Source organism: Priapulus caudatus, unplaced genomic scaffold, assembly GCF_000485595.1.
Source record: "Priapulus caudatus unplaced genomic scaffold, Priapulus_caudatus-5.0.1 Scaffold263, whole genome shotgun sequence".
Taxonomy (NCBI): domain Eukaryota; kingdom Metazoa; phylum Priapulida; class Priapulimorpha; order Priapulimorphida; family Priapulidae; genus Priapulus; species Priapulus caudatus.
The window spans coordinates 269565-281888 of record NW_014577324.1 but is presented as its reverse complement, the minus strand read 5'-3'; the positions used below and the strand labels follow the sequence as shown (position 1 = coordinate 281888).

Sequence of the window (12324 nt, the reverse complement as noted above, 5' to 3'; positions counted from 1 at the left end):
GGTGTTTGTGTAAGGAATTTGCCGGTTTTTGGTAAATTTGACAGTGTTTGGTAAATTAAGTCACGTGTTTGGTAGTTGGGACGCATGTTTGGTAGGTTGATGCGTATTTGGCAGAGTTTTGACGGATGTTTAATCAGTTTGACGGTGTTTGGTAAGGTTTTGACAGTATTTGATAAATTTGATGTGTTTAATCCAGTCAAACCTTACTAAACATCGTCAAACTTTGTCAAATACCATCAAACCTTACCAAACACCGTCTAACTTTACCAAACACCGCCAATCTTTTCCAGACGCCGTCAATCCTCACCAAAACAAGAAGAAACGCATGAATCAACAAGAGATACCGGTGGCGCACATAAGTGCGCTCACGACCACGGGTGCTACAAATACACAGGTGAGATAAGAAGGTAAGCCAATCAACTGAGATCGGTAGCACTCAGGTGTGAAATTGCACACGCTGCTCGCACTTCGCTGGAACTTCGGCACACATCTCCGATAATAATTACAATAATGGATCGTGTGCCTGCGGACATAATCCACCCAAATTGCGGAATCTATTTGCAATATTGCTTTCGCACGTGATGTATCTATTACCCGGCAGGCCAAGCCCGCCGTTTATTACAAACACGATATGACACAATGCACGAGAAAGATTGTCGAAACATGACGCAAATGATGGGAGGCTAGATTGGATAGGGTGTTTTTGTATAGCCAATACATGAAATGAATGGCCACAGAAGGTCACGCAATTGAATGGATGCACGCGCGACACTTGTAATACGACACCAAAGCTGGGTTAAACCACCCACTTATATACAAGGAGAGTAGGAGTACAACAGGAGGAACGTAGCAAAGTTATAGCCGCTACCAGCACTGCCAGCAAAACACGCACTACCCCTCCCCCCAATGGGAGAAACGAGTTGGTAAACAACTAATGCTAGCCGCACACTATACGATTTTGCACTGTGCACAGCACTAAGCCCTCGCATACTATACGACCCGCTCCCTATCGATCGGGAGGCCCCCGCACACTGTTCGACTCAAAGTTGACGCAAACCATGGCACTCTCGTGGCGTTCCAAGCGGATTTAGCGTGTACTAAAGGCCGTCGCACACCTACCCAAAAATCGGTCCGATTAAAAAATCTCTTCATCGTTTGTAAAATCGGCTCATCGCGACGCCTTCTGATAAACACCCGCACACCTACGATAAAATTTATTATTTAAATCTCCCTCAATTTCGGTCGTCCACGCTTTGTCTATGGTAGGCGCCATTTTGAATGTCATGTGACACGGGCACGTTCACCTATTGGCTGTTCAATATTTATCGTAGAGGATTTTTCTGAGTTCACGCGAACACCACAAAATTTTGTCGGATTACACAAAATCGCTTCAAAATAATCGGTTCAAAATCAAACATGTTTGATTTGGAACGATCACCCGATAAAAATAATCGTAAGTAAAATCGGCTACAAATGAACGCGCACACCTACCCGATATCGGCTGATTTTTATCGGGCCGATCAAATCGCGTGAAAAATCGGCTGGTGTGCGACAGCCTTGATGGCCACGCACACTATCCGAGTCGCGTCGTAAGCCCTCGCACACTATACGACCCGCTCCACTCCCGATTCAAAATTCGAATCGTGCCAAAATGACCTCCCGAGCCAAACTTAAGCCTCCCGATCCAGACATAAGCCTCCCGATCGCGCTCGGGTCGGATAGTGTGCGGCTAGCATAATACCATTGCCTGCTACTAAACCCTAACGCACTCCTCCTCCCCCAACTCACATTCAAAGTCGTCCGTTTATAGGGCAAAGGGAACGATGCTTAAATAGAGACGTCACAACAAACGTAGCAAAGTTATGGCTGCTACCAGCACGGCCCGCAAAACACGCACTACCCCTCCCCCACCAACCCACACGAGAGAGAAACGAGTTGGTAAGCACCTAATACTATTACCTGCTACCGAACCCTAACACACTCCCCCCCCCACCGTCACCCTCCCTCCCCCTAACTCACATTCAAAGTCATCCGTGTAGGGGAGAGGGAATGATGCCGAAGCCGGTGGTTCCTGGAAGCTTCCGTGATGGCCCGTGGTTACCGTCGTCAAGGTCATGATGACGTCAGCGTCCAGGAATACCGTCACGCTGCCATTGACCACCTACAAAGAGAGCGCTAGCCGATCAAAGGGTTGAATTGCGAAGGAAAATTCATACTAAACAAAAAAACTATACAAAATACAATACATAATACAATACACAATACAATACATAGTACAATAACATGAATACAAAACTAAATAAACTACAACATCCCGTTCTTTACATTTCAACTTACATGCGTTTTGCAAAATTTTAGGTCCCTTTTTAAACTTTTCTTCAGGTTTTTGGGTTTTCACGTGATGCACACGGTGCGTTCTCAGAAGAAACAGTGAATAGACAAAACGTGGCTGCAACGAACCGTTCTCGTCGCTTTGAGTTGAAAAAAATTTTAATTACTTAAGTTTGACCATAATATGTGCAAGAGGAGGAGAAGGACGTAATGAGAAAGTAAAAATGAAAAGCTAATAATCGCACAGCAGGGAAGGTGTCGAATGGCTGCAGATCACAGAGTTCATCATTTGAGAACCCCTACCTCAGGGAAGATATGAGAAAGTAAGTGCACCTATCCATGAAACGAACGCCTTTTACTAAAAAAAATTTTTGCTCGAGAAAGAGACAAAGGGCGAGTCAAAAGTCGAACAGAACTCCAGTAATAGGCACAATGACACGTACACAAGCGCGCGCATGCACGCACGTACACATTCACACACAGGTACGCATGCACGCGCACGCCTGCATGCGTGCACACACGCATACGTGTACACATGTATGTACGTACAAGCGCACGCACGTACACGCGCACGCACCCACGCATATACACATGCACGCGCTCACCTAGTCAAGCACGCACGCACGCACTCACGTACACACACAAACACGCACGCACGCGCCCACGCACACACGCACGCGCACGCATCAAGGTTAACAACATTACGGGTGGAAGTGTAAATATAAGAATTGGCAACGTAAGGCCATTCACACGTATTGAATAGCAGCACAGTAATTTGCACTATGACGGGGACAATCGGCATGCATTACCCAACCATGCACTACAATGGATGCCAGCGGGAGCACAGTTAATAGTTTCATAACCGCGAACGTGACTGATGGCTCGTACAAGCTCACGCGAGCTCTCTTTAATGGATACAGGTGAAACGTGTCTGTCGTCATAACTCAGCGCGCGCATATTCACATACTGAAGTCCCAACACAAATTGCCTTTTACACGGGGAGACATATAAACTGCAACCATTTGTATCGTAGGACGAACGCTAACCGACACCGGTAACCCCAAATGCACGCATGTGCATGCCTGCCATCAAAAACATGCAATTTGGAATCAGAAAATGACAACGATCATGCATTGCTAAAGTACAGTGGGTGGTGATATTTTATATGTGCCCTTTTACGTTACTTTGGCTCAGTGCGCTTTTAGCCTTGACCGCTATTCTTACAGTAAATATGAATTTCCCTCGTCTAGACTCTTTCTCCAGACTAGAATGGAGAGTAGGTAAACTATTCACATTTCCAACGCTGGTCCCATCTTTAATTTGACCAGTGACCGTTACTCTAGTTTAGAAACGACCTTCTAGTTTAGAAGCTTGACCTTTGGACAGTCTCTCTGCTCTTTGGCCTGGGAGGCAGCTATGGATGCATTATCAGCTTCATACTATGACTTCAGACACGCCGATCATTGAGTAAAAGCTTCGCAACTTCGAGTCTTCCCTCTCGCTCTCTCTCTCTCTCTCTCTCTCTCTCTCTCTCTCTCTCTCTCTCTTCCTCTCTCTCTCTCATCTCCTCTCCCTATGTCTCTCTCTCTCTCATCTCTCTCTCTCTCTCCCCCTCCCTCTCTCTTCATCTCCTCTCTCTCTCTCTCTCCTCTCTCTCCGTTCTCTTTCTTCCCCCTCTCTCTTCCCGCCTACCTCCTCTCTCTCTCTCTCCTCCCTCTCTTCTCTCAATCCTTTCTTACCTGCTCTCACCATCTCTCCTTCCTCCTCAACAGCACCACATTCTCTCCTGGTCTTTCCTGTCTGTCTCGTCTCTCCCACTCTCTGTCTTCCTCTCTCTCTCGCTGTTCTCTCTTCTCTCGTCAACAACATTTGTTACTTTCATTCACTTGTTTCTCTCCTCTCTCTTCTCCTCATTCTTTCTCTCCTCTCTCTCTCTCTCTCTCACTCTCTCTCCTCTCCCTTCACACTTCTCTCCCTAACGCCTCGTCCTCTCCGCTCATCTTCTGTCCGCCCGTCTCTCTCTCTCCGGTTCCTTCTCCGCTCCCTCCTCTCCTCGCTCGCTCGTCTCTCACATTCTCCCCTCCTCTCTCCCTCCTCACCCCTCCTCTCTCTCGCTCTCTCACATTTCTACACCTCTATAATGGTACTAAATTATAATTACGTAAGGCGACTCTAAGTACAACGACGATTACGGCTGCATTATCTAAATATCCAAAAACACAGCTGCTCGGCGTACAATTCAACACCCATCGTACGCACCTCTGCCCCCTCCCCCCGTGTCACAACAAGCGAACGCCATCATGTGCCTATGGCCCAACTGCCTGCGCCTGCCTGCCTCTGCCTACCTAGCTTTATTTATTCAATTACCCAATATATCGAACCTAGCCCAAACGGAGAGACGAATAACGAACCTTACGCTTTTGCTGCTGACCAGAGTCGTCTTATCGATGGCCCCACTGAATCCAGCTTACTGTACCCGACAACCTGCCAGCCTCTCCAATCCAACCGAATCCACCTACACATCATCACGAAAGTATCACGTCACGTGTGTTCTACCCATCTCGTATCAGGAAGACTGAATGTTTTCAAGGACTTTCAAGGACTATTTCAAAGGGACATTTTATCGGAAATCAAGGACATTTATCAGAACATTTTATCGAATCATACACTAGATCAACAAAAATACTGGATAATTTAATAACCCCATCTAAATTCACTGCATTCACCCTCAAACTTAACATACCTGGACAACATTAATAAACACCTTCTAAACACCTGTCACTATCTAACAACAACCTGATTTACTGACTGATTTTACGTGACTTACTGTAATTTGTGATCATCATTTAAACTGCTATCGTCTATAGCTTTTCAAGCGCCTCATTAACCAGAATTTTTATTGAGGTCTACCCATTAGATGGTACAAAATTCTTTTATTAACAAGGCAATGATCTTCTAAAACAAGGACATCGTTCATGAAATCAAGACTTTCAAGCACATGTAAACAATCATTACTAAAATTCAAGTACTTTCAAGACTGTCCTCACTCAAATCAAGGACTTTCCAAATGCCTGCACGAACCATGTTTACCAAAAACTAATTCATAATAAGTTGAATAAAGCAACTCGCCGATCTGTTGTTTGAGTTTCGGGGTTCGATGGCACTTGTTCCCCAACTAAGCATGAGAATCTAAGACATTATTGTCCGTGTTACAGATAATTATTCACTCTCTCTTCTCACATCTAACCACGAATTGAATCTCCTGAGCTAGAACGTGTGGGCATGGGTTTCACGGTAAGAAGCAGTGCCGGCCGACACAGATTCTTTTGGTCAGAATGGTTCGTGTACTGAAAAATACAGCACCTAAATAGTTACGTCCAAACCAACAAGGGTAATTTTAGAAGAATTTTGCATCCTGGTAAACACCCGCTCCACACGTTCTATCTAACATGGATGTGAAATAGAAGTCGTTAATTATCTGTCATATGTTGCAGCGGAAGGTTAGATACTGTTTCATTTTGGACAATATAGTGTTAAATATCTGTCCAGGGGGTGTCACAATATCCGTGTTAAATATCTGTTCATTGTTGTTCAGCGGAGTGATAAATAACTGTTTATTGTTACAATATAGGGTTAATACTTCCATTGTTCTCAATCTAGTTGTTTAATATCTGTTCACTGTTCACAATACACAGTTTAATATCTTCAATCTGTTTCGATTATGGTTTAAATAATCTGTTTCATTGTTCTGCACATATAACAGTGGTAACCGGTTCATAAAACATGTGCAATGGCTTGCTCACTGTTCATCAATGTAGTGTAGGTTCACTGCACTGTCGCCAAGGGTCATTGGTCATATATGTACCCAGAGTATAGGACCCTGATTTCCGAGTATGTCCGCCTAATCATATCCTAACGCCAACCTAACACCTAACCTACATATCAATAGTTACTCGGTACATCATTATACGCCATTTAACACGACACTCCTTCGGCCTCACTGTTCATTATTGGTCATTAATCGAGCGCTCAATGCACTCCCCACTAACCATGGTCTCAATGACGATCGTGAGGTCGTTGCTAGATAGATCCAGCAGCGAGATACGTAGCTACCCGGAGGCCGCCATCTCAACTGCCTACCCTACCATTGCTGCAAAAACGCCAGCGAATTCCCCAAACTGCGTGCTGTGGCTGTAAACATTGATACGCCATCCGCTAGTTCAATTATAGGTGACTAGCGGGAATAAGCCAGCATTGGGCCGCGAAATCAGTGTGTACTGTCCATGTCCGCCGCTTGTTACAAGGAAAATACCCCCAAACAATCCAACTATCATCTACCATCATCATCCATCCACCATCCCATCCTGCATCCATCCCAGTCGCCTCAGTCCATCCCATCCCAAGTCTCAACCCAATCCGATGCATCTCCTCCATCCCAATCCCATCAATCCACCCATCCCCATCCCATCCCATAATCGCATCGCCATCCCCATCCCCATCCCAATCCCACAACAATAAAAAAATATATAGATAAATCAAAAATAAAAGACATTAAAAATAAAAATAATAAATTTAATAAATTAATAAATTAAAAATAAATAAAAAATAAAAAATAATACATACTAAAGAGGTAGGTAAAGGGGAAAAAGGAAAAAAGGGGCAAATAAGTTCCCCAGCTGGGACTCGAACCCGGAATCCCGGTGTAGGAGACGGATGTTCTAGCGATTACGCCACTGCGCCGTTAAATTGACTACGTCACGAATTTTCTATGGTAAAATTAGTAAAATTTTTGTTGCCATTTTTTTACATTAAAAGTAAGAACTAACGGGACTAAACGTATCGTAAAATTCTTACCTGATAAGATTGTTTCTCAACTAGTTAAATGGACGATTGATATTAGTGTTCCTGACATTAATTGCTTGCTATGGGCTATGTATGCGTCACGAGTGTATGTTCACATCGAACAATATAGTAAAATAAGAAGTATAATGCCGCAATTTAACCATAAAAAGTGAACAGAATTACTTATATTTTGTGAAAAAGTGGAAATATTTTTTTATTTTATACTATTTACGGTGACATAATCACTTTAAGGGTATGCACCATGGATTCACACGTACGTGATGTTAATCTTTACGCACCGCCATCTATTGGTGAATAGAATTTTTATCAATTTTTAACTTTTTAACTTTAAAAAAAAAATCGTCTAAGAACACTCCCCGGGTAAAGGAATTCGCCCTCTGAAAATTGCATCCAGATCGCTTGGGCGGTTTGGCCGGGCACAGGGGACATACATACATACGAACAGAAATATAGATATATAGAATATATAGAATATATTACCATAGAATACCATAGAATACCATATATTACCATAGAATAGATTATCATAGAATAGATTACCATATAGAATATATAGAATAGATTACCATATAGAATATATAGAATAGATTACCATATAGAATAGATATAGATACTGAAATATAGATTAGATTACCAGTGGTCAAGTGACCTAGCTCGCACTAGCTACAATAAGTCAATAGAAAACCTGGCCAGGGAGATGCATTGAGGGGCTTACTAAACGAGCAGTCGATAACAGCAAAATTATGTCGGTATAAACATAGCTTTGACATATCGCACTCGATTTTCTCTTCTCTTCTCTCTCACAAATGAGATGGTTTGTAAAATTGCACTTGACGACCACCTGCAAATCTAATACACTCGAATTTTGAAACTGAATACCTGCATGCAGCGTGGTATTCTGTTACTTTCCAAGTTTTCCGTCCTGTTTAGGGAAAGTGGGCACACTTGTTTTTTTCGACGTTTTTCATGGTAACGTTAAATTATACGCCTATTTTAACGCCTTACGCGTCAACCCATCAACCCTCTCTACACGGTAGAAACACATGCTAGGTTACAGCTACCGCCACAATGGCCACGTTCGACTGTTACCTGTCATCCAGACTGGACTAGACACCGTGTAGTAGCCGGACCAAGGTTGGTTAGCAGTCATGAGACCCATGTTAGACCAAATTAAAGTGTCGTAGTAACTCGTCACGAGATTCCACGCTATCGTGGCCGTCATGTTGCCGTTTACGTAGTTCTGATTCACGACCTGAAATCGAGAGAGACCCACATCAACAGCTAACCATTAACATGAGTGTCAGCATCAGCATCAGCTTTGCTAATATGATATATGAGCGACGACTGGGCTATAATCCGCATTAGCAACGACAACAACTACGTCTATATGTTTATGAGTAATATGTTATTACAGTTAGATAATGCTAGGTTAATGGCCCAGAACTGACATTTTCAGTCATGGTTCTTACTAGTGATAGCGACCCTATTTGATCAATTTGACTGGCCATAGAAATCCGAAAACGTATAAGGACTTCCTCTCAATGGGATAAATCTTATTACGCCAGGGTGCGAAATTAACGCGAGTCCGGAGTCAAATACTCCCCGATTTACTGCCGGACTCCCTGATTTGACATATATGCAGGAGTCCGTGTGACTCCCTGAAAATTCTGCTATACTAACTAGTTCGTTCCAGAGCACGGCCTCGCGGAATTACAGTATTTTTCAGCAAATCTTTAATTTTGAACCTCAGACTGCAGACTCCCTCATTTTGCTGCGGACTCCCTCTTTTTGAGGGCAGGGAGTCCGTCGGACTCCCTTGTTCAAAAGTTAATTTCTACACCTGTTACATTATGTTGAATTATCGTTTAGTTCCTCAGCTAAACCATGCTGGCATTAGCACAGGTTTATTTGTGACAGTAGACCTCCTTAGAGTATAGTATAGTATAGTACTTATGGACACTGTGAGAATTCTCATCCTATTACCGGAAACATGCGCAGTAATGTCATTATTAATGTACAGGCTCTGTGGCAGAGGAACCTGGGCCATTAGCAGGGAAGCTGTCAACCTGTACCATAAATAGCTCGACACTCAGAGCAAATAAGTTAACTGATCGATGATTTTACTTATTACATACCTAGGTGTTAGTTAACACGCGCACTGTCGTGAATTCCCTCCACCCCTCCCCTTACTGTACTGTCTCGTGCTGTGACCCCCCCCCCCTTCCGCCTCCATACCGACCTCTAACCCATCTCCCACACATACCCTGGCCAAGCAACCTGCACCGGTGTTGTCGTTCACAGTGCTGTAATCTTCAGATGACCACAGTGGCTTGTTTGTCTCTAGCGCCTGCTTGGTCGTCAGGGTACCAGGGTAGTGGGCTCTGCAACAGATGTATATATAGTAAGTGCACAAATATTTTCACCTAGTAGAGAAATTATGTAATACCACGATCAAAACGCAAACATATATATATAATATATACTTACATTTACAATGTAAAGTACACGTTCGTTTATGGTAAAACTTGCGTGACAAATGTAATAGCTGACAGATATTAGTGAGAAAAGCTAGCATGGTTATTTCTGTTAATAAAAGTGTCAATGACACTGTAGCTCACCACAAAAAAGGACACAAATGAGTGAGTGAGAAGAAGTCAGTTTTAATTGAGCAACCATCGACGTACATTATAGAAACGAAGAGTATATATGGGAGAACTCTCATTATATACTCTTGATAATTATATGTGTAATTTTTTATGTGAAAATAATAAATAAAGCAAACCTGACCTACATCGTGCTTCAACATGCCACTTCAGCGTACGGAATGATGGTCTCGATATCCGTGTGCGCGAAAAACACCACACTAAGATTTTGACGGCAAAATTAAAAAAGTAAGCTTAGGCTAATAATCGAATAATAACGCGTTAACGTTATTTTTTTTGTCACGTATATCGTGAAAGCGTTGATCTGTCAAGTACACTCAACGCCATACCAACACTATGGACCGGATCGATCAGAAGCTGCGCCCGATCGCTCATCGTTACAAATCTCGTTGAGTCATAAAATTTTGCCACACCTCTGCATTTGCATCAGCAAGCCTACCGATCACTCGATCCATGCCATCGCAGTGCACGTTTCGGATCAAGCAGCGAGAATTTTGCGAGTATTCGCGTGCGTAAATTCACGCACGCTAAAGCGCGTGCGTGCGCGGCGGAGGCCCCGAGAATGCGAGTGTGTTTAGTCACGTTTATTACGAGTAATTGATTGTTTTCGTTCTCCCCTCTCCCCCTCTACACTCCCTCATCGCCCACCCCCCCCACTATTTCCCCCTCTCCCGCCTCCCCACACCGCGCGCCAGCTTCTCCCACCATCTCCTTTCTCTCGACACACTCGTCCGCTTCTCCTGCCTCTCTCCGCCTCTCCTGACTCTGCCCATGCCATCCCACACTCCCTGCTGCACTGACTACCTGCATGAATGCGCGACTTTTGTCGATTTTTCATCTCGACCTTTCACCGGGACCCAATTTTAGAACGATTACACGATTGTCAGGTTTGGGTAAATGCATTATTTCCCGCTGTTTGGAAACCGCGCATTTTCGACGCAGGTTTACGAAAACGCAGTTATCAGTTGTTGTCACGTATAAGGACTGCGCAATCGACATGTCTGCAAAGTATGATTCATTAGCGCGGTAATATCCCCACGTAGCGTAGGATAGCGCGCATTGTTTAGTTGCCACGTCGCGCACTCCTCCCATCTATACATGCATCAATCCTGCCTTTCTCTCATCTTTCAACGGCACTCAGTTGGTATTATTTTCAGCTCATTACCGGCGCAGAGAATATTGCATCATAATGATTTGTTTCATCTCATTAGTAAATTACAGATACGCGCAGAATCAAATATGACAAGAGATTGCTTATTGCGTCAACATGTCGCTGTAAGCGCGCATACTGGCTTCCGAGTTGGACTGCTGTTACGTTGCAATGCTATATACAACACACACACGGACGGCTTCAGTATAAAGAGCAGGAGTTTTTAACGCTGTAGGCTCCATGGACCCCTTGGGGGTCGCGTGGATAGGCGTCTCATGGGTCTCGTGAACCGAAGGCGCATAAAATGATATGGTTAAATTAGCTTACTGATTGCATTTACTGGAGGGTCTGTATGACTTTGCACCAGATTCTCAGAGGGGTCCATGACTCAAAAAGGTTAGGAACCACTGTTTTAGAGGAGAATTACTGAGCTATGAGAGGGATGCGGTAGTGTGTTGTGTGTCTCTCTCCTCATCCTCTCTGCTATCTCTCTCGTCATCATCTCTCATCTCTCTCTCTCTCTCTCCCTGCCCTCCCTCCCTCCTTCCGCATCCGTCCCATCCCTCCGCATCCCATCCCGTCCTCTCTCGTCATCTCGTCTCTCTCTCTCTCCTCTCATCTAGAGCACGCTCATCGATCTCTCTCTCTCTCTATCTCTCGTCATAATCTCATCGTCCTCTCTCTCTCTCTCTCCTTCTCTCATCTCTCTCTCCTCTCGTCGTCTCTCGTACGTCTTCATCTCTCTCATCTCGCTCTCTCTATCCTCGCTCGTCGGCTGCTTCCGCTCTCTCTCTCTCTCCTCTTCTCGCTCCTCTGGGTACCTCAATATCTCTCTCTCTCGCTCTCATCCTCTCTACTCTCATCTCTCCATCTCATCTCTCTCTCTCTCCTCCTCTCTCTCTCTTCTCTCTCATCGCTCTCTCTCCTCTCTCTCTCTCTCTCTCCTCTCTACTCTCCAGCTCCTCTCTCTCTCTCTCTCTCTCTCTCCCTTCCTCTCTCTCGCTCTCTCCTCGGCTCATCTCAGATCTCTCTCCTCCCCTCGCTCCCTCCCTCATCTCCCGTCGCCTCACTCTCTCTCTCTCCCTCTCTCAGCTCCACTCATCTCCTTCTCACTCCTCTCTCCTCGCTGTCCTCCTTCTTCGCACTCTCTCCTCTCATCTCTCCCATCACGCCTACCTCTGACGTCTCTCTCCTCTCTGCTTCTACTCTCTCTCTCTCTTCCCTTTCCTCTGTTCTATCTTCCTTCTCTACTCTCTTCTCCTCCTATCCTCCTCGACTCGCTTCATCTCTCTCCTCTCTCCTATCCTCTCTCGTCTC

General features: G+C 44.5%; 1 protein-coding gene across 1 annotated transcript in view; it reads right to left on the bottom strand.

The window, feature by feature from the left end:
• Positions 1-12324, bottom strand: part of LOC106808255 (galactocerebrosidase-like) — a 57482-nt gene that overhangs the window by 30979 nt on the left and 14179 nt on the right. The window contains exons 7-11 of the mRNA XM_014810886.1: positions 9458-9575; positions 8284-8446; positions 6477-6522; positions 4789-4846; positions 2020-2161 (exon numbers count right to left, since the gene is read on the bottom strand). Coding sequence (XP_014666372.1) covers positions 2020-2161; positions 4789-4846; positions 6477-6522; positions 8284-8446; positions 9458-9575 — 527 coding nt within the window. The remainder of the gene's footprint in view (positions 1-2019; positions 2162-4788; positions 4847-6476; positions 6523-8283; positions 8447-9457; positions 9576-12324) is intronic.